The following is a 22,364-nucleotide window of genomic DNA, read 5'->3' as shown; positions in this document are numbered from 1 at the left end:
AGAAGGAGAGGTCGAAGGGCCTGACCCCATCTTACACAAAGGTTTTCATGAGCCCCAGGCTCCTTTGCCTTCACGCACCTCTTCTTCCACAAAAAAGTATTAAACATTGTATTTTACAACTGCATTAGTATACAGACAAATATATTAATGTTATGTATTAAAACCTGTTCTTTGACTTAACAAATTTTTATTTTATTTTATTATTTTCAGTTTTTAGAAACAGGCTCTCTCTGTTGCCCAGGCTGGAGTACAGTTTCCTGGACTCAAGTGATCCTCCCACCTCGGCCTCCCAAAGCACTGGGATTATAGGCGTGAGCCACCTGGCCTTTTTTTTTTTTTTTGAGATGAGGTCTCACTCTGTCGCCCAGGCTGCAGGGCAGTGGTATGATCTCGGTTCATTGCAACCTCTGCCTCCCAAGTAGCTGGGACTACAGGCACATGCCACCATGCCCAGCTAATTTTTGTACTTTTAGTAGAGGTGGGATTTCACCATGTTGGCCAGGGTAGTCTCGAGCTCCTGATATCAAGTGATCCACCTGCTTCAGTCTCCCAAAGTGCTGAGCCTCTGTGCCCTGCCCTGGCCTTCTTTTGATTTGAAAAGAAATGAAAACCTGTCTTTGGAGATCTGTAAAAACATTGTTGGCTCTAGGCATTCTGTCTCCTGCACCCCACAGGTAAGGGAAGGGTGTGAGGAACATAGGGGAAGACTACCACGGGCCAGGAACCCAGGACCACTGTGGAGGTGAGCAGGTTGGGATGTTGGTGGTTCCTGGAGCAAAAGTAAAGTGAGCCCCCAACTTAGGGACAAGAGTTCTGTGGAGGACTCAAACAAAAATTGGTGATCAGTTTCCGCACGAAATGGCCAAGAAGTTGCATACCCGGAGGTCTGTTTTGGAGGAAGCTCGCTTATGACAAAGTGCCCATTATTCAAGAAGGAACCCATACAAAATGTAATCAGTCAGGAAATTATCTTTAGACGTGTGAGTGGTAACTTGTTATGAATATGTATGTTCAGATGAAGAAAGGACAGACACAGATGATGTAACAATGCGGGCAGAGAGAGAAGACAGCAGTGTACATAAAATCTAGAAAACAGACAGTTCAAGTACAATTTACGTAGTTATCTAACCAATTCTTGTCTAGAGAGAAAAAATAACTAGTCCTTGTTATTTCTTGTTTTCTTTTTCTTTTGGCTTTTAATTTGAAACTTTTTCTTTTTTTAAATGTTTGTTTATTTGTTTGTTTGTGTTTTCGAGACGGAGTTTCGTTCTTGTTGCCCAGGCTGGAGTGCAGTAGCAAGATCTTGGCTCACTGCAACGTCAGCCTCCCAGGTTCGAGCAATTCTCCTGCCTCAGCCTCCCAAGTAGCTGGGATTACAGGCACCTGCCACCACACCCAGCTAATTTTTGTATTTTTAGGAGAGATGGGGTTTCACTGTGTTGGCCAGGCTGGTCTTGAACTCCTGATCTCGTGATCCGCCTGCCTCAGCCTTCCAAAGTGCTGGGATAACAAGTGTGAGCCACCGTGCCTGGCCCTGTTTTGTCATTGTTTTTGTTTTTTTCAAGACGAGGTCTCACTATGTTGCCCAGATTGGTCTCGAACCCATGAGCTCAAGTGATTCTCCTGCCTCAGCCTCCCAACGTGCTAGGATTACAGGTGTGAGCCACCACGCCCAGCCCAAAGTATGTTGATACGACATCGTCACTATGCTATCCCCGGTATGACGAATGGAAATATCAGTAATATGCTCGTAACATTTTCAATTAATTTAAGCCAATTTGTTTTGTCTCCTGCATAGTCTACGCACTTCAAGGGGTGTCTCTTCTGTGGGTAACTCCTTTTGAGTCTCAACTTAGCCATATCTTCCAATGAACATGAAAACTTTAGCGTGTGGATTTCTCCCCAACACTTGCTTTTCTCTCCATGTGCTTCATCTCACCTCTTTCTTTTCCTGCAGGTTCCACATCAGCAAGTCTTACAGACTCTGCTGCCGAAATTCATCTGGGGTCCCACTACTTCTCCTCCTTTTTCACCACTACCATCATAGTTCAAAATGAGTTTGATTGTTGTTTGATTTCCCACCCAACAGCAAGGGTTACCATAACAGTGACTAGAGCACATCTGTGGTGTACACTCATGCACTTCCCATTGCCTAGCCAAGAATAGGAATTCAGAAAATACTTGCCCAATGGGTGAATGAGACTGGTTTGTAGATTGGTCTCCTGTGAGTGTGCTTAGCATGAATAAATCCCCAGAGCCTATTTATTTATTAATCATAGGGGTCATAGGGAGTTTCTGAATCTGAAAAAAAAAAAAAAAAGAGAGAGAGAGAGAGAGAGAAACCGACCTAGGAGTGTGGTAATTTAATAAGGCTGTGGCCACTTCCGTGGTGAACACCAGCCCATAGGCAGTGGCTAGGAGCAGCAGAGCAGGGCTGGGGTGGGAGGGTGGCAGAAAAGCCAACTTTCCTACCAAACCTGCCATTTGGCCCCTTGAGCCCCTAGGTCCACTAGGAATAACAGATTTTTACGTCTAGTGCTCCCCCAAAAATCTGGTGTCTCAGACTGAGAACTAAACTGAAGAGGACAAGTGATGTTCTATAACGCAAATAAAATTTATAAGGAATGGGTTTAACCTAGAGTCAACGATAAGCAGGAAGTTCAAATGCTATGTTACAGTCTTACGTAGAAAGCACGGCGGCTAGGGTTTCAAGGTTAGTTCATGCTATGGACCAGGTAGTAAAGGAAAAGGCAGCTTTGAGTCATTTCCTGGTTTCCTGGTTTCCTTGTATTCCCTTCATACAAGAGAGGTTTTTTTTAATGTACACACTTTTTTTTTTTTTTTAAGAGAGTCTCACTTTGTCACCCAGGCTGGAGTACAGTGGCGCAATCTCAGCTCACTGCAACCTCCCCCTCCCGGGCTCAAGAGATTCTCCTGCCTCAGCCTCCCGAGTGGCTGAAATTACAGACGTGTGCTAATGTTTTGGTATTTTTAGTAGAGACTGGGTTTCTGCATGTTGGCCAGGCTGGTCTCAAACTCCTGGCCTCAAGTGATTCGCCTGCCTCAGCCTCCCAAAGTGCTAGGATTACAGGCATGAGCCATCACAGCCAGCCTTAAATGTATACACAATTAAAAAACATTACTAGAAATGGAGGTGTTTATAAAGTTCCTTGACAATCCTGATACCATGGCTGCAATGAAATGAGTGCAATACACAGCAGCTTCCAGCTGCACTGAAAATAGAAGCATGTGAATTTCATATAGTAAGTTTGATATCTAAATGTTTAAAATAAATAAAACATTAACTGCTATCCTGGACATTTCTCATGCTTGATGATAACCCAACATCTTTTAATCATCTTTTCCAGTGATGGGCAAATTTCTCCCATTCTTAGTTCACCTCCTTGAAGTAGAAACCAGAAACTCACTCCTCACCCTCCCTTGTACCTCCCAGACACATGCCTTGGTCTCTGTCAAACAGACACACCCACACCAGAGCTTAGTTCAGACGTGGGTCATGCAAGGAAGTAGACACAGGCATTAGTAGAGGTGTCCTGTTTAAGGGGCAACAGCACAAAGGCTATGATGTCCAGTGCCTGTACCAGTCGTGCGATAGGAGGTGCCCTAGCCTACCAACAGCAGCAGTGGGGTTTCTGCTGGAGTGGTGATCTCACAACAGGCTGTGGGTGTTGTTCCTGGCTGCATTGCTCTTGAGCCTGACTTTTGCTTTCTTGGAGATTCTGTGAGCTTCCTAATATGCTTTAATAAAGTCCTTCTCTGCTTAACTACAAGAGGTGTTTGCATCTAAGAACACTAACAGCTGCTAAAGGAAAAATCTATACTTCTCTGATCGTTGTTTTTTTTTTTTTTTTTTTTGAGATGGAGTCTCACTCTGTCGCCCAGGCTGGAGTGCAATCTCTGCTCACTGCAACCTCCACCTCCTGGGTTCAAGCAGTTCTCCTTTCTCAGCCTCCCGAGTAGCTGGGATTACAGGTGTGCACCACCACACCCGGCGAATCTATGTATTTTTAGTAGAGACGGGGTTTCCCCATGTTGGCCACGCTGGTCTCAAACTCCTGACCTCAGGTGATCCACCCATGTCGGCCTCCCAAAGTGCTGGAATCACAGGTGTGAGCCACTGCGGTCCGGCCTTATCTTTTTTTTTCTTTTTGAGATGAGATCTCACTGCGTTGCCCAGGTTGATTTCAAACTCCTGGGCTTAATCGATCTTCCCACCTCAGCTTGCCAATCACATGTTATGAAAACCTACTCATCAAACTGTCCCTCTTTGGTGGCCCTTCCTTCGTGCTGCCTGGTAAGCCTGTGCATTTCCTTACTGCATCTTTCTCCCACTTGCCCAAACAACTCCGCTCAGTCTTCCAGGGCACCCTCTCCCACTGTCACTCTCAGCCTATGGCCTTGCTTCCTATTTCAGTGAAAAACTAAAAAAAACTTCCACAAGTTTCCACTGCCCATCTTATCACCTATCTGCCTTCCCTCTTGTTCTTGAAGATGTCCTGTCAATGCCTCTGCCAAATGCAGCCAACCCTCCACTTGGGCACCTGGGCTAAATCTCACTCTTTCTTACTTTCTCAAGGACATTCCTCTGAAGTCTCTATGTTCTCTCCTGCCCCATGAATGTTTCTCTCTCCACTGGATTAGTCCCACAGCATCTCTACATGCTATTATTTCTTTCCATCTTAAAAAATATTTCTGATGGGGCCGGGCGTGGTGACTGATGCCTGTAATCCCAGCACTTTGGGAGGCTGAGGTGGGCGGATCATGAGGTCAAGAGATCGAGACCATCCTGGACAACATGGTGAAACCCCGTCTCTACTAAAAATACAAAAATTAGCTGGGCATGGTGGCATAAGCCTGTAGTCCCAGCTACTCAGGAGGCTGAGGCAGGAGAATTGCTTGACCGGGGAGGCAGAGGTTGCAGTGAGCCAAGATCATGCCATTGCACTCCAGCCTGGTGACAGAGCAAGACTCCATCTCAAAAAAAAAAAAAAAAAAATTCTGATGACCCCACATCTCCCTAGAGCTACTACCCACTTCTCTGTTTCCTTGACAGCAAAAATCTTCGTATGAGTTGTCCATGTAGGCTGCCTCCAATTCCCATCTCTTGAATCCACTTGAGTAAGGCTTTTGCTCATACTATTTCCATAGAAATTTTCCTTTAAGACCCCCATGTGCTAAATCCAATGGTCAATTCTCATTCTTCATCTTACTTGATTCCTTAGCAGCATCCAACTGCCTCTTCCTTGAAAAATCCTTTTGACTTGGGTTTCTTTCTTTCCTTTCCTTTCTTCCTTCCTTCCTTCCTTTCTTTCTTTCTTCCTTTCTTTTCCTTTTTTAAACGGGATCTCACTCTGTCGCCAGGCTGGAATGCAATGACACAAACTTGGCTCACTGCAACCTCTGCCTCCTGGGTTCAAGCAATTCTCCTGCTTTAGCCTCCTGAGTAGCTAGGACTACAGGCACGCACCATCATGCCCAGATAACTTTTATATTTTTAGTAGAGATGGGGTTTCACCATCCAGGCTGGTTTCGATCTCTCTCTCTCTCTCTCTCTGTCTCTCTCTTTTTTGAGATGGAGTCTCACTCTGTTGCCCAGGCTGCAGTGCAGTGGCGCCATCTCGGCTCACTGCAAACTCCGTCTCCTGGGTTCAAGCAATTCTCTGCCTTGACTTCCCGAGTAGCTGGGATTACAGGCACACGCCACCACGTCCGGCTAATTTTTGTATTTTTAGTAGAAATGGGGTTTCACCATTTTGGCCAGTCTGGTCTTGAACTCCTGACCTTGTGATCCACCTGTCTCCACTTCCCAAAGTGCTAGAATTACAGTCATGAGCCGCCGCGCCCGGCCAACTTGGGTTTCAATACACCGGAGACTCCTGGTTTTTCTCTTGTCTCACTGGCTGCTCCTTCTCAGTCTTCCTAGCTAGTACTTCCTCATTCCCACCCACTCCCCACCCTAAATGTCAGAATACCCAGGGCTGAATCCTTGGACCTATTCTCTATATTCCCTATTTTCACTCATCTCTTAGTGGCCACATTCAGTCTTATGATTTTTAATACCACCTACTTGCTCAGGATTCTGCAATTGATATCTCCCTTCTAAGTCCTTCCTTGGGTTCCAGACCCATATATTCAGCTGCCTACTGGGATATGTCAGGAATCTCAAACTTAATACCTCTAAAACTCAACTCCCGACTCCACTCCTCCCCAGTGTGTTTCTCCCACAGTCTTCCCCACATCAGGAAATAGCCATGTCATCTTTCTAAATTACTCAAGCCAAAACTCCTCTCTTACACCTCCCACACCCAACCTGTCAACAAATGCTGCGGGTCTACTTTCATCATATATCTGGAATCTGACTACTTTTCTCCACTCTCAGCTACCAACATTCCTGACCTGGGTCATGGCACTAGCCTCCTAACTAGTCTTCTTGCCTCGATTCTTACCTCTCAACAGTCAATTCTCAACGTAGCAGAAAACATAAGTCAGCTAGGCACAGTGGTTCACACCTATAATCCTAGCACTTCGGGAGGCTGAGGCAGGCGGATCACTTGAGGCCAGGAGTTGAGGCCAGGAGTTCAAGACCAGCCTGGTCCACATGGCAAAACTCCATCTCTACTAAAAATACAAAAAATGGCTGGGCACAGTGGCACATGCCTGTAATCCCAGCACTTTGGGAGGCAGGTGGATCACCTGAGGTCAGGAGTTTGAGACCAGCCTGGCTAATATGGTGAAACTCCGTTTCTACTAAAAATACAAAAAATTAGCCAGGCATGGTGGCGTGCACCTATAATCCTAGCTACTCGGGAGCCTGAGGCAGGAGAATCGCTTGAACCCAGGAGCTGGAGGTTGCAGTGAGCCAAGATGGCGCCACTGCACTTCAGCCTGGGCGACTCTATCTAAAAACAAAACACCAAAAAAACATAGCAGGCATGCTTCTGCCTCAGAGCCTTTGCACTCTCTGTTCCTCTGCCTGGAACACTCAGATACCCTCGTGGCTCTCTCCCACACCAACTTCAGCTCTTCACTCAAACATCCAGCCCCTCTCCCCCGCAGCACTCCCTCTCCCTTGTCCCTGCTTTGATTTTCTCCATGGCACTTATCAACATGTGGGAAACAGAATAACAATGGCCCCCAAGGATGCACACATCCCAATCCCTGGAATCTGTGAACATGCTATCTTACATGGCAATGGGGAATTAGGTTGCAGATAGAATTAAGGTTGCTAATCATCTGACCTTAAAATAAGGAGATTATTTTGAATTGTCTGGCTGGGCCCAATGTAGTCAAAGGGTCTTCAAAAGTGGAAGAAAAGACAGAAGAGGATGTCAGAGTGATGCAATGTGAGAAGACTCAACCCATCATTGCAGGCTTTGAAGATGGAGGAAGGGGCCACAAGCCGGGGAATGCAGAAGCCTCTAGAAGGTGGAAAAGGCAAGAAAACAGGCTCTCCCTTGTCACCTCTAGGAAAGAGCATAGCCCTGCTGACCGCTGGATTTTAGCTCATCGAGCTACAATTGCATCAGACTTCTGACTGTGAGATAATAAATTATTTGTGTTGTTTTAAACTACTAAAATCTTTGTTATAGGAAAAAAATATATACCATCTCACAAACTAGATGTCTACTTCTTCTGCTTCTTCTCTTTGTTTTATTTATTTATTTATTTATTTATTTATTTATCTATCTTTTAGAGATGTGGTCTCACTATGTTGCCCAGGCTGGTCTTGAACTCCTGGCCTCAAGCAATCCTTCCACCTCTACCTCCCAAAGTGCTGGGATTACAGGTATGTGCCATCATGCTTGGCTGATATTTACTTCTTCATTTTTTTGGTCTGCATTCTGTACCATCAATAGATACGAACTCCCTGATAGCAGAGATATTTGACTGTTTTGTTTACTACTCCATGCTAGGTGCCTAGAAAAATACCTAGCATATAGTAAGTGCTCAATAAATCTTTTGTTGAATGAATGAATATCTGTGTGCCTGTGGGTGTGTGTTGGGAAGGGATGAAGAAAAGGAGAGATGAGGCCACAGTTGTGATGTAGAAAGATCATATGTCTGTGTGTAAAAGAAGTAGGACACTAAATTGAGCTTCTAGAGACAGGTTATTACTCTGGGCCAAGATTGCTCATTCTTGGGAAAGAGAAGAGACACAACAACTTTCTATGTATAAAGCAGGGATGTGAGGACAAGGTCCAAGTTGACCTAACTGTAAATCACCAAACAAAAAATGTCTCCCTTAATATCTCCTTCACACCACAGGAAATGGTGTCTTCCAGTCCAGTCCTCTTCTTATTTATTTTTGAGACAGGGTCTCCTTCTGTTGCCCAGGCTAGAGTACAGGGGCACAATCACAGCTCACTGCAGCCTCAACATCCTGGGCTGAATCAATCCTCTTGCCTCAGTCTCCCAAGTAGCTGGAACCATGGGTGCGGACCACCACACCTGGCTAACTTTTTTCTTTTTCTTTTTTTTTTTTTTGTAGTCTTGTAGAGTCTATTTTTGTCTTGCTATGCTTCCCAGGCTGGTCTCAAATTCCTGGGCTCAAGTGATTCTCCTCCCTTGGCCTCCCAAAGTGCCGGGATTACAGGTGCGAGGCATCGTTTCCAGCCTGTCCTCTTCTGAGAGGTCAATATGGATTACCAACTTGATTAGAAAGCTTACAGAAGGCCCGGCACAGTGGCTCAAGCCGTAATCCCAGCACTTTGGGAGGCGGAGGCGGGTGGATCACAAGGTCAGGAGATTGCGATCATCCTGGTTAACACGGTGAAACCCCATCTGTACTGAAAATACAAAAAATTAGCCGGGCGTGGTAGCTGGCGCCTGTAGTCCCAGCTATTCCGGAGTCGGGAGGCTGAGGCAGGAGAATGGCCTGAACCCGGGAGGCGGAGCTTGCAGTGAGCCGAGATCGCGCCACTGCACTCCAGCCTGCAGCCTGGGCGACAGAGCGAGACCCCCCCAAAAAAAAAAGAAAAAAGAAAAAAAAGAAAGCTTACAGAACTGGCCATGCTGGGGAGGTGGAATGCGGTGCCCCAGATAACTCTGAAGTCTTCCCCTCTTTAGATAACATCCCTTATAAAGGAGGTCATTCTGGTGAGGAAAGCTCTTCTAAGGTCAGGAAGTTCATTGTCAACTCAACTACACACCCTACAGCATTAGCAAGGGAGTTAGGGTCAGCCTAGGTCGGGGCTTGGGTTTCTATGACAACTGCACACGTTGAAGAGCCTTTGGAGTCAAGACATCAGGTTCAACATGCAATTGCCTTTCTCTGCTCTTGTTTCCCATCATTAAAGGCCGTACAGCCAGTTTGCATTGGTGGTGTGTGGTGGTCCGAGTCCTCTCTACAAGTCAATCAGAAGCACCAAACCTTCAATTTCATGAAAGAAATTCTCCTAGGGATGACGTGACCTGCGGACTCCTGCTTCTCTCTCTCTTTTCCCCATTCCTCCCCTCCCGAGGCTTCCCTGCACTACCACCCTGGGGCCTTTTCTTCCTGACTCAGCCTGTTTTGAAAGTCACTAGACTACAACATCATTTTCTCATTAAAACCACAGAATTAGGCCGGGTGCAACAGCTCACGACTGTAATCCCAACACTTTGGGAGGCCAAGGTGAGTGGATCACTTGAGGTCAGATGCTCAAGACCAGCCTGGCCAACATGGTGAAACCCTGTCTCTACTAAAAATACAAAAATTAGCTGGGCATGGTGGCAAGTGCCTATAATCCCAGTTACTTAGGAGGCTGAGGCAGGAAAATTGCTTGAACCCGGGAGGCAAATGTTGCAGTGAGCTGAGCTCATGCCACTGCACTCCAGCCTGGGAGAATGAGACTCCATCTCAAAAATAAATAATAAAAATAAAAAAATAAATATAATTATATAAATATAATAAAAATAAATAAATGAATAAATAACCACAGAATTGAGTTCCTCTTAGCCCTTCATGGTATCATCCATCATAGCAAACACCATAGGAACTCAGCACTTCTCTGGGGCGTGTACTCAAATTCAGAGTCAAGGTTTAGATAAGGCTATGTTCCACTTGACTGGAATATAAAGAAATCTGGGAGTTATGTAAATGAATCAAGGATTGAAGTGTAGGGTGAATCTGAGCAGAAAGAAGTTGGAATCAGGAAGAAGCCTGAAGGTCACTGTAGGTATTAGGAGATAAAAAAGCCTAGATGGGTGTGGTAGCAGTGGAATGGATCAAAATGGATGGGAGAGACATTTAATGGGAAGGAAATACTTTGGCAAAAGTGTATTAGAGTGGCCAGGAGGTGTAGTTCACGCCTGTAATCCCAGCACTTTGGGAGGCCAAGGCAGGCGAATTGCTTGAGCCCAGGAGATCGAGACCAGCCTGGGCAACATGGGAAAACCCCATCTCTACTAAAAATACAAAAATTAGCCGGGCATGATGGCGAGCACTTATGGTCCCAGCTACTCAGGGGGCTGAGGTGGGAGGATCACGGTGGGAGGCTGAGACTATAGTGAGCCGTGGTCGCACCACTGAACTCCAGCCCATGTGAAAGAGGGAGACCCTGTCTCAAAAAAAAAAAAAAAAAAAAAAGAAGAAAAGTATATCAGAGAAGTAAGAAAGGGGAATATTTTGAAGATGATGATGATATTTCCAGGTAGACAACTGGGAGACTGATGTTGCCTTTGGTAGAAGTAGAAGAGTTGTGAAACTGGGCCCGTTTTACAGAGAAATTTAGCTTCAGATGTTCTGAGAAGCAATGCCAGCGTATCCATAAGGATAAACAGTGCTTGTTCAGTCAATAAATGCTATTGGGCATCTCCTGTGGTGGGAGCTGGAGAGACACTGGGAGATTTCACAATATCTGTGATGCGGTTTCTGTCCTTAAGAGCCTTGGGGTAGGCACATATATATTTAATAAAATGTATCATGGAATAAGTCTGCATAAGAGACACACAGATTGCTCTTAGACATTCAGATTAGAGCAAGACTGCATCTGGCTGGAGTCAGGAATAGCACTTCAATGGGAGGAATGGCATGGTAGGAATGCAGCGAGGGCTTTTGTTTGGTGCGCTCTTCCTGCTACCTTTTTCATTCAGTCAATGATTTCATTTGTTTTCATTTTACATAGTACCCACCAAATTCAACTTGACCCCAAATAATCCTTTAGAGCTGGTTTCATCCATACCAACATGCAGGACTGGTGAGACCCAGGAAACGAACATGCTCAGTGAGGGGCTGTGTGACAAGTTCAGGGGAATGGCAGCCTGGGTCTGAGGTTCAGGGAAACTTGAACCTTAAGACTGGAGGAGAATGAAAAAGCTGTCAAGGAAACTAAATAAGAAAGACTGGTGTCACAGAATTCAAGAGAATGGGTGTTTTAAGAATTGGGTATTTGGCTGGACGTAGTGGCTCACACCTGTAATCCCAGCACTTTGGGAGGCCAAGGCGGGCGGATCACAAGGTCAAGAGATCAAGACCATCCTGAACAACATGGTGAAACCCCGTCTCTACTAAAAATACAAAATTAGCTGGGCATGGTGGTTCATGCCTGTAATCCCAGCTACTCGGGAGGCTGAGGCAGGAGAATCGCTTGAACCTGGGAGGTGGGGGTTGCAGTGAGCTGAGATCGCACCACTGCTCTCCAGCCTGGCGACAGGGTGAGACTCCATCTCAAAAAAAAAAAAAAAAGAGAAAGAAAGAAAAAGAATTGGGTATTCAGCAAAGTCAAATGCTACAGAGAAGTTAGAAAGAATTAAAATTAAATAACAGTGTTTACTATGCAAAACCTCAGGGGACAATGTTAAAATCAAATCAACCACAAAGCATTATGATTTTGAATAGTTTATGATACCCAACTCATTCCTTACTCCTACTCATACCTATCTACTCGCCCACATGCCTCCAACACTTTTAGTCCATAACTACTAGGCTACAATTGAGTACACACCCCTAACAGGAAGAAATTTGACAAGCAGGGTCAGTAGTCGTTTCGATGGAATGACCCCAAGAAGTTTCATTTTTTGAAGTTTTAAAATCAGGTCTGGATAGGCCTGTTCGACCAGTAATTTCTTCATTCATGTCTCTGTCGTCTCTACTGATACCTTCAATTCTAGTGCATCTACAGTTAGCAAAAAGTTCTTATAAATCATGTCCTTCCACTTCAGGTGTTTTGTTCACAAGAATCTTGCCATGTTTGGGAGATTTGGGGGAGCATCACAAAATATTGTTTTGTACATAGGCTTCTGTTTTATTTTGTTTTGTTTTGTTTGAGACAGAGTTTCACTCTGTCACCCAGGCTGGAGTGGAGTGGCGCGATCTCAGCTCGCTGCAGCCTCTTTCTCCTAAGTTCAAGCGATTCTCCTGCCTCAGTCTCCCGAGTTGCTGAGATTACAGGTGCCTGCCACCACACCCAGCTAATTTTTGTATTTTTAGTAGAGACGGAGTTTCACCATGTTGGCCAGGCTTGTCTTGAACTCCTGACCTCAGTTGATCCTCCCACCTCAGCCTCCCAAAGTGCTGGTATTACAGGTGTGAGCCACCGTGCTCAGCCTGTACATAGGTTTTTATGATCAGAGCAGAAGTTTTATAACTTTCAAATCACACCCACATTATTATAAATACTAGTGACTTGCAAAGCTATATTTTATTTTTTTCTTATTGACTAGCCTACTGGCATAAGATTACTCATCCTGGATGAAACTGTTACTGCCAGGAGACTTTTTTTTTTTTTTTTGAGACAGGTTCTCACTCTGTTCCCCAGGCTGGTTGGAGTACAGTGGCACAATCACGGTTCAGGGCAACCTCAACCTCCTGGACTTAAGTGATCCTCCCACCTCAGCCTCCCAAGTAGCTGGGACTACAGGTGTGCAACACCATGCTCAGCTCATTTTAAAATTTTTTGTACAGATGAGGTCTCATCATATTGCTCAGGTTGGTCTCTAACTCCTGGATTCAAGCAACCCACCCGCCTCAGCCTCCCAAGGTGCTGGGATTGGCTGGGCGCGGTGGCTCACGCCTGTAATCCCAGAACTTTGGGAGGCTGAGGCGGGTGAATCATCTGAGGCCAGGAGTTCAAAACCACCCTGGCCAACATGGCAAAACCCTGTCTCTACTAAAAATACAAAAATTAGCCAGGCATGGTGGCGGGTGCCTGTAATCCTAGCTGCGGGGAGGCTGGGAGTGGGAGAATGCTTTGGGGCCGAGAGGCCAGGAGTTGCAGTGAGCTGAATCATGCCTGCACTCCAGCCTGGGCAGCAGAGCTGAAACCATGCAAAAAAATCAGAAAGTCAGAGCACTGGATGGGCACGGTGATGCATGCACCATAATCCAGCTGGGAGCTGAGGCCGGGAGTGGATCCACTTGAGGTCAGGAGTTCAAGACCAGCCTGGCCAACATGGTGAAACCCATGCTGGATTAAAGCTGGGCATGGTGGCGCATGCCTGTAATCCCAGCTACTCAGGAGGCTGAAGCAGGAGAATTGCTTGAACCCAGGAGGCGGAGGTTGCAGTGAGCTGAGATTGCGCCACTGCACTGCAGCCTGGGTGACATAGCAAGACTGCATCTCAAAAAAAAAAAAAAAAAAAAAGAAAGAAAGAAAAAGAAAAAAAAGAAAAGAAAAGAGCATAACTCTGGAGTCAGGCTGCCAGAATTCAAATTCTGGGGCACCTCATGCTGGCAATGCAACCTCTCAAATTCCTTACTTTACCTAACAATATAGGGTAATTGTAGTGCACACACCATAAGATTTTTGTAAGGTAAATGAAATGATATAGGTCAAATTGTACTTAGAACAGCATCTAGTGAGTTCTCAATAAACGTTAACTATTATTATTGCTAAATATTCCACATGTATGTTCGATATTATTGAAATGTCATTTTATTTAAGCACTGAAAAAAATATTGTTTTTAAATGATATTTTGACAGTGCAGTTTTAATAAGAAGTGAGGGCAGAAAGAAATGTCTGCTTATCAATCAGGGAGCCTAGAGAAAGAAGTTTCGCCTAAAAGAAAGACTTTAGACATTACCCCTACCCCAAGCTGTATCTACACAAAAAGCTTCTCCCAATTATAATTATTTTGGTGAATTTGGCAACCGTATTCACACAAATGCTGAAGGAGGCCAGGATCCGCCTGCTCCTGTGTGTAAGAGAGGCAGAGGCCTTGGCTGTGAACTATAGCTAAAGCTCAGGGCAAATCAGGTCATAGGCCTGCCTGCCTTTCTGCCTCTGGGGTTATAGTGTAAATACAAAATTGGATTAAACATCATTTTCTGCAGATATAGCTTCATATAGACAATCTGTATGCATGCAGGCAAAGACCACATTGGAGGGCCTTCTCTCCACAACCCAGTGCTAATGCTAGTCAGGTTTGGGGGTGCCGAGGACCCCTAATGTGCATTCCTGGACCCTAGATGGGTCTTGCTTCATCAGCACGATTTCCCTTCTCCTAACAGCTCTCTGGTTGCTAAGAGATTGTTTTCAGATCTAAGGGCTCACTCTTTGTCCTATTCCAGACCACAGCAGGGTTTACTTTCCCTCTTATGAGTTTGCCAGGAGCAAAAAGTAACATCCCAACCTCCTGTCAACTCAACAAGAGATTTATTGCAATTAACCAAAAGGACACTTGTTACTACAGGAATACCATATGCTTCAGCAAAGATAGGATCCCAGCTTGCGGCTGGCCTCTGCAAACAGTCAGGGGCCTGCCAACACAGCCTTTTTTGGTTGTACAGTCATTAACAGTGCAGCCTCCAGACCCAGGAATGTTTCCAAGGTGCAGCTGGCACTCAGATAGTGAGGTCATCTCCAGAGCAGTTGTTCCCAACTGGCTGCTGCAACCACAACAGGCTTTTTGTTTAAACTGCTGGACCCCCTACTCAGTGATCACCCTCCTTTTCTTTCTTACCAACAGAATCTGAGGTATATTAGGGGCAGCGCTGTTCTCAGCTAAAAATACTACATTTCCCAGCCTGCCTTGCATGGTCAAGATCGGTGGCTTGCAAGGTGAAGTCCCCCAGAGATTTATGGGAAAATTTTGCTTTCCTGGTATACATGCTGCCCTTCACCCTCTCTGCCTACCTCTCTTTAGTGTTTGGATTTTGTGAAGGCTAATTTGGCTGATTCTAGGTTTCCTTTCAATTCCTTCCCAGGTTGTAATTATTCGAATGTTTTGAATTGTTCAAAAGTTTTGAATTGTTCAAACATTTTGAGACTGCTGGAAGTCTGATTTCCAGGCAATAAGGGAATTCTTGTATATGCGTTGATTACTTTAAAAAATTGATTCATATAGTTTTATCTGAATATTCTAAGTGAAAATGATTAAACATCTGCCCTTTTTCAAAGTTACTGATTCATACACAAGGAAACATAGAACTATGAAATTAATTACAGAAAGATAAAAAAGTTTGAGAAATGAGCAATTTATTTCAATAAAGAGAAAGCATTAATTTTGCTACAGTGGGAAAAAAATGAACTCAAGAGTTGCTACGTTTAACTGTATCCCCATTTATCTCTGCACAATGTCTTTATCTCAGTGTCTCAATTCACATGAAAATATTGAATGAGAAATATACCATGTTGGCTGATTGCTTGACATATCTGATTTAGGGAGACTTCTACAGCCACTCCTCTCCTTTTTCTCCCAGTAAATACTTTTGACTTTGACACTTACCATATTGGAAATGACAGGTGCCGGAAGGCAAGTGCATCAAAGCAGTTAGGATCCGAATGTTTGCTAAGGATTACTTTTTTAATGGAGCAGTTTTATTGAATCCTTAAAACGCAGAACCCAATGAATCTCCTTTATTGTGAAACAAAACAATTCAAATGATTGCAAACCCAGGAACCTAACAGAGAAGCACTTAAACATTTAGAACAAACATACTTATTTTTCAAACTTTGACATTTTTGTCAAGTACACTTAACATCTAAATATCCCTCTCCCTTCTTCTCTTTACAACATACGATTTCAAACTGTTTGTTTATAGAATGAAGGCCTTAAGGAAAAGCCTTATTCACATCCCCGTAAAAGAAATAAATAAATATTTGTTTCTAGAATCAATCTAACTGAACTTGACTAAATCTTGATAGAGGCTCCAATCTTACTCACACATAAGGGGATGGATGATCTTTTGTTATTAACAAATTCTCATTAACATAGCTAAACAGTTAATTAAATTATTCAAATGCATTTCTTGAGTTCCTACTATGTGCAAAGCATTGTTCCAAAGTAGACACTCTTCCTTAGAAATAAAGTGGGTCACTGAAATCATAACTTCAAAAGTATAGAACTTTTGATACACCCACAATATTCTAATGACAGGAAAGTTTGCTGCTGCTGTTAGGGCTTCTGCTTCCAGAATTGCCCAGTTTATTTCTAGGGAATAGCTCAGGCATTGGAAGAATATAACTTAAACTTAAGCATTAATAAAAGATGGAGTTAGGGAATGGTTGTACCTTTATGCCATAACACAACTAACAATGTGAAGTACATTCCGGTGATCTAAAATGCTAGCATCTGGCCAGGCGAGGTGGCTCATGCCTGTAATCCCAGCACTTTGGAAGGCCAAGGTGGGTGGATCACATAAGGCCAGGAGTTCAAGACCAGCCTGGCCAACATAGTGAAACTGTGTCTCTACTAAAAATATAAAAAATTAGCCGGATGTGCCGCTGCACGTCTGTAATCCCAGCTACTCAGGAGGCTGAGGCAGTAGAATCGCTGGAACCCAGGAGTCGGAGGTTGTAGTGAGCCGAGATCAAACCACTATACTCCAGCCTAGGTGACAGAGTGTCTCAAAAAAAAAAGCTAGTATCTGGGTGAAGCAGTCTAGGAGATAACACCAGCTTGAAAATAAACCAAGATAAATTTCAAAATAAACCAGACCAATACAGACCAATTGCGATTTATAGGAAAAATAAAAATACAGAAGCATCACCTCCTCTCTGCAACCCCGGCACTGAAATTATACTTCCTCAGACATGCTGCCGTCATTGGGAAGGGTGGGGGCAGATTGGGTACATTTACAGAATTTTAAATAATTAAATAACAGAGGCACAGTTTTTGCATGTATGGTCCCAAAGACTTTTCAACTTACTTTTCAACATTACGGTTGTTAAGAATGGAAACTGAAGGAATTGTATACATTTTCGCTGACAGTTTCTTACAGACCCCGAAGTGAAAATGCAACACATCACCAGCATAAGACGGGATATTTTGTCTGTCACCCATAAGACATAACTTGATAGGACACCAGGCTTGCAAGGTCTAAGTGCTTCCTTCACATACCTCTAAACTTTTTATCTTTCCTGAACTAAATAGGTTCCTTTTCCAGGTCAAGTGTTATCTTCTGGTAAAATACCTTCAGGATAAATATGCTTCCTCAGTTATATATCCCACAATGCAAGCCTCCATTACAAGCTTAAACTCAGCTCCTGGTCTTGCTCTTTAAGACTCTCCGCACTTACTTAAAAGGATCACTTAAAACACTAGAGAATAAAAGTCTCCCTGAAGGAGAGAGACATTCAAGGAAAGCAATGCTATTTCCAGCCCATGCCCTGCCTTAGAAACTCAAACTTAATCTCATCTCTTGCAAAGAGCCTCAGCAGTCTCCCATTTAGAAACTTGCTCTTATTATTTTCTAAATGTGGTGGTTAAATAAAATTAAATGCAAACAATAAACAATAATTAAATTACAAACTTAAAATAAATAAGAAATACATGGACTGGCGCTTTTCAGAGAAGGTAATAATAGAGAAAGGTCAGTTTCGGGAACTTCACGTTCCTTTCTGTACCAGTTTCTACAATAGATGGGAAACACTGCCCTCTAATGGACTGACAGTGTTACATCCCTTAGTTCATACGGTGAGACACTGCCTCAGGATGCACGTACGGGTGCTCGCGCGCTCTCCCTCTCTCATTTTGGCTTCTGGGACACAGTATGTCCTTGGTCATCTGTGAATGACTCTGAAGACCGTGGAGTCCCTAGAGAAGCTGCGAAACTTCGTGAAAGCTCATCAAGGGGATTAGAAGTTAGCATTTGTTGCAGTGGTTTTCAAACCTTAGTGTGCCGCAGAACCACGGAGAGAAATTGTTTAAACTCAGGTTGCCGGGCTCCACATCCAGAGTTTCTGATTCCATAAGTCAGGGGGGTTGTGTCCAAGAATTTGCCTTTCTAACAAGTTCCCGGGTGGTGTTAATCTGCCATTCCAGGGACTACACTATATGAGCCAGCACTATGCTAGGCACTTTGGCTCATTTAATATCTCACAACCGGATGAGGTTTTATCATCTTTGTTTTACACAGTCAAAGACAGATTAGGTGGCTACACTCACACAGTAGTGACAAAGCCTGTCTCAAGCCCAGGATTGTCTAACTCAACCCATCACTCTCTTCTGAACACAATGATGTCGGGAAATGAAGTTGGCAGTCGCTCCATCTATCGGGCCCTCAGCTTCTTCATGTGAGGGAGCAGGACTTAGATGATGGTTTAACCGGCTTCCCCTCTGAGTACTTGGAGGACTGGATTGGGAGCCACTCAGGAAAGGCCTACTGCATACTCAGGCTGCATCTGGGAGTGGGTAAGCTGAAGGGAAAGGGAAGAGGAGGACATGTCAACACCAGGGCCCTCTCTGAGTTCTGAACCGTCCTACAACGTTTAGAGAAGGGCTGATTTGCTCTGGATTCTGCAGTTCTTTGTATCAGACATTCTGGAAGAGAGGCAAATGCCTTCTTTCATGGGCATTTTGAGGACTTCAAAGACTAGTAGGACTTGGAGAGGACCCAGAGGGCGGCACTCTCTCCAGTCTCAGGTCAAGCCACCAGGGCAGGGCCAGGGACCCGGAAGTAACTTTCAAACAGTAGTGCCTGCCCAGCTGTGTTTAGACAGAAAGGTTTTGATAAAGGAAAAAGAGTTTTGGGGTCACATTCTTCCACTAGGATCACACAACTGAAAAGTCCGTAGCACTCAAGCCCAGGCAGATGTCATAGTGATGGGAAAAGAAGGGCTCTGGGGACCCACCCACTTCAAAACCAGTTTTTCTCATCCTTTGCCTTCGGCTCCTAACCCAGCGTGGTGTTTTCCTAAGGGAGCTACAAAATCTGGAGCATCCCATGGGGATGATTTGCTGGCCTCGGTCATTAGGGGGAAAGGATGTTCTCAGAAAAACAGCCCTGCACGCTGGTCAGCAGAGATCTTGAGGTCGTGGCCACGGCTGTACTTGGTGCAGAGCTGGACCCGAGACTCCAGCTGTTCGCTGAGTTCGTCCAGAGCCCCCGTGCAGGACTCCAGGCTCTCGGCCAGTTTCTGAACTTTGGCCTTCAGCACGGCCTGGCTAACCTTGGTGTCCCCCTCCGCCCGCCTGGGGATGAGGAAGCCACGTGAGCCGAAGAAGACGATGAAGTAGACAGAATTGTACAGGGCGATGGAGGCGTTCCTGCCGCACTGCAGCAGCTGGCGGTCCCCGCAGCCCTGCCAGCGGCAGAAGAACTCCAGGCAGCTCAGGATCTCCCGCATCTGGTCCTGGCAGGTGGCCGCGATCTCCTGCACCCTCCGCAGCTCCCGGGAGTTGCAGAAGATCAGCGAGAGGTCGGACGTGATGGTGACAGCCCCTCCGGCTGTGGCCACCCCCAGCCCCACGGCCGACGCCAGCAGCGAGGCCCCCAGGGTGACCGGGCTAAGCGAGAGTCCCACGATGGCTGCGAGGGCGCCTGTTGCGCTCAGCGAGCTGCCAGCCACGTTGGCCACCAGGGAGCGCCTGCGCAGGCGCTCCAGGCGCCGGGCCACCTCGCGCAGGCGCAGCACCTGGCCGTGCAGCCGGCCTCGGCGGTCCAGCAGCAGCCCCTGGAAGCGCCTCAGTGCGTCCGGCCCATGCGGCTCCCGGGCTGCCGGCCTCTCCATTCCCTGCGGGGACAGAGACACGCGGTCAGCCTGGAGTCTCCGTGCCAGCCGCCGCTCCCTCCCTGCTGCCTGGACGCCAGCGGGAAGTTGGCACGAGTTCAGCGGAGCAGCCACTGCCCCGCTAGGGGAACGGGTCTATTTCCAGTGGATCATGAATCAAGTTCTCAAAGACCTGTTCTGGAATCGGGGGGAGCCACACAAGTTCTCAGGACCTTATCTCTGCATATGGAAATAGGAATAATGCTATCTTCTGCTTCTCTCCCAGGGAACGCTAAGGATGGGTTTCATCAGCTATGTGTTAAATAAGATTTAAACTGGGAGGGGCGTGGTATTAGAAGACTTCTCCAATACTGAGGCCTTTGCTCTATTTAAGATAACACTTTGTAAGTGGTGGGTTGTACAGTTTACAAAGCCCTTTCATCTTATGAAAATTGGATCCTAGGAGTTTTGCAACACACTTTTCTCTCTCTCTAATGTATGAAAAAGACGTCACCAAAATCTCAAAAATCATATTTTCTACCAAGCAGAAGAAACTAATCTAAGTTAGATGCTTGCCTGAAGCAACTCTTTTGCTTGTGATTCTTCCAGGCTCTTTTCTTAGAATCAAACCTAAAGTGAGGTTTGCGTTGTTTATTCTAACTAGGGCTCCTTAGATCTTCAGAAACATCAATCTTTGCTGGGTGCTTAATTTAAACTCAGTCACATTAAATTAATACCATTATGTCTCTTTGTTATGAACGTTTTCTTTTAAAAATGAGTAATGGTTGAATAAGATAAAGCGGCCAAAATTTTTGTTCAACAACTTGTACCACGCTGAAGCCAACTGAAGATGACTGACAAAGATACTAACAAGTTGTACATCTTGGGGGAAAAGTACATTCATCCTCGTTGCCAAGATTCCCACCTTCATGTCCACTGTAGTCTTCATTATTAGGAACTTCTTAGAAGTGGCAAATGAGCCATAGAACTAGAGCATTTCAAAACTGAGCTATCAGGGCAGAAATCATTCTCGTCTGGAAGAATTGCCTGCATCAGACATCAGATTCTAGAAGCAGCTGATTCTTCACAGAGCCCAGTCTAGAATCCTGATCTCCTTACTCATAGGACTTAATTTTACTTCCATGCTTCCATAATCCAACCCACCAGGGGTAATTTTCCAGGTAAAAAGAGAAAATGAGAAAAAATCATCCCGAATATATGCCTCGGGGTTCCCCACTTACCATTCACTTCTGTCTGCCTCCAGGAAAGTAAAATCTGAGGCTGTTTCTGGATGAGTGTGCTTTATAGTCCCAGAGAACCAATGGCTGCCCTGGGAAAGCCTTGTCTCATTCTGAGAATTTGCCATTTCCTGTCCTGACCCCTGCTGCCTTCATCCAGAAGGACGTGACATGGTGGAAAATGGCCTGCCAGCACAGCACATCCCGTATTTAGGAAACGAACATTGTGTGTTCGCTTTCCCCTGAACGCAGGAAGAGAACCACAGGCTCTTCCCTAACTTGAAACAAGTGTGTTGTCATTCTCCCAGGGGGATACCCTGCCTTTCCTGAGAATAGCTAATGACGCCATAGGGAAGGCCTTCAAACGCACCCCAGGCTGACCAATTATAGTGTTTCTTGAGGCCACCATTACAAAATCATATTTTAAAAGAAAAGGGAGGGGGTGGAAAACCCTCATATCTGATGTAGCCACTCATACTCCACTGCTGTATTTTTAAAAGCATTGTGAATCTGTGAGTGGCTGGAGCCTGTGATCCATTTGGCATGCGGCGGGTACCCTGCAGCCCTAAGAATGCAAGGCCACACCCGCAGGAAGTGCTGCATGCAGTTTTGGGCATCCCCAGCTGTGGAGAAGACATTGGAGGTCTCAGAAAGGGCACACTCTAGGCCACATGCATCAGAAAAATCAGTGGGGTCAGGTTGCATGAGGAGCTAATTATATGCTTTCAACCACAGCAGGGAACTGGCTTCCCAGGTTTTCATTTGAAGTAGCAATTGTAGCCCATGTGACAGGGAAATGAGTGGATTCTGTCTACAGGGTAGCGAGGCATGGGCTGAAGGGCAATTATTTTGACAATTCAGCAGGAAAAAGTGAGTGTAGCTTCTGTGGACTTGCTGCAGACCAGATCAGATGGAACACAGATATCTCTGGGGCATTCAGAGGTCATTGGAGCTCAGCCTAGGAATTCAGTGCTACTATATGACCCCAAATCCATCCATCGTTCTTCTAACCCTCTCCTCCAGATAAGGAGGGCCAAATTCGTTTCTCACTTGAATAAGGATTATCTCAACTGTCTGGCTGACCTGGAAAGCCTTAACAGCCATATCATTCTGGATCATGATTCAATCCCCCACCTTTATGACTAGACTTTGTATTTATCAACACAGTATAGCAACAGTAGCAGCAGTAGCAACAGTACTATTTGCTACTACTCACAACCATAGTCCTTTCACACTTGATTATTCTAGATTTGA

General features: G+C 45.3%; 1 protein-coding gene across 1 annotated transcript in view; it reads right to left on the bottom strand.

Annotated features, from left to right (window-relative positions):
- Positions 1-15,400: 15,400 nt before the first annotated feature.
- Positions 15,401-22,364, bottom strand: part of APOLD1 (apolipoprotein L domain containing 1) — a 73,926-nt gene continuing 66,962 nt past the window's right edge. The window contains exon 2 of the mRNA XM_009180247.4: positions 15,401-19,896. Coding sequence (XP_009178511.1) covers positions 19,153-19,896 — 744 coding nt within the window. The 3' untranslated portion in view covers positions 15,401-19,152. The remainder of the gene's footprint in view (positions 19,897-22,364) is intronic.

The sequence above is a fragment of the Papio anubis genome, chromosome 9, assembly GCF_008728515.1.
Source record: "Papio anubis isolate 15944 chromosome 9, Panubis1.0, whole genome shotgun sequence".
Lineage (NCBI taxonomy): Eukaryota > Metazoa > Chordata > Mammalia > Primates > Cercopithecidae > Papio > Papio anubis.
This window is presented reverse-complemented; position numbering and strand designations above follow the sequence as displayed.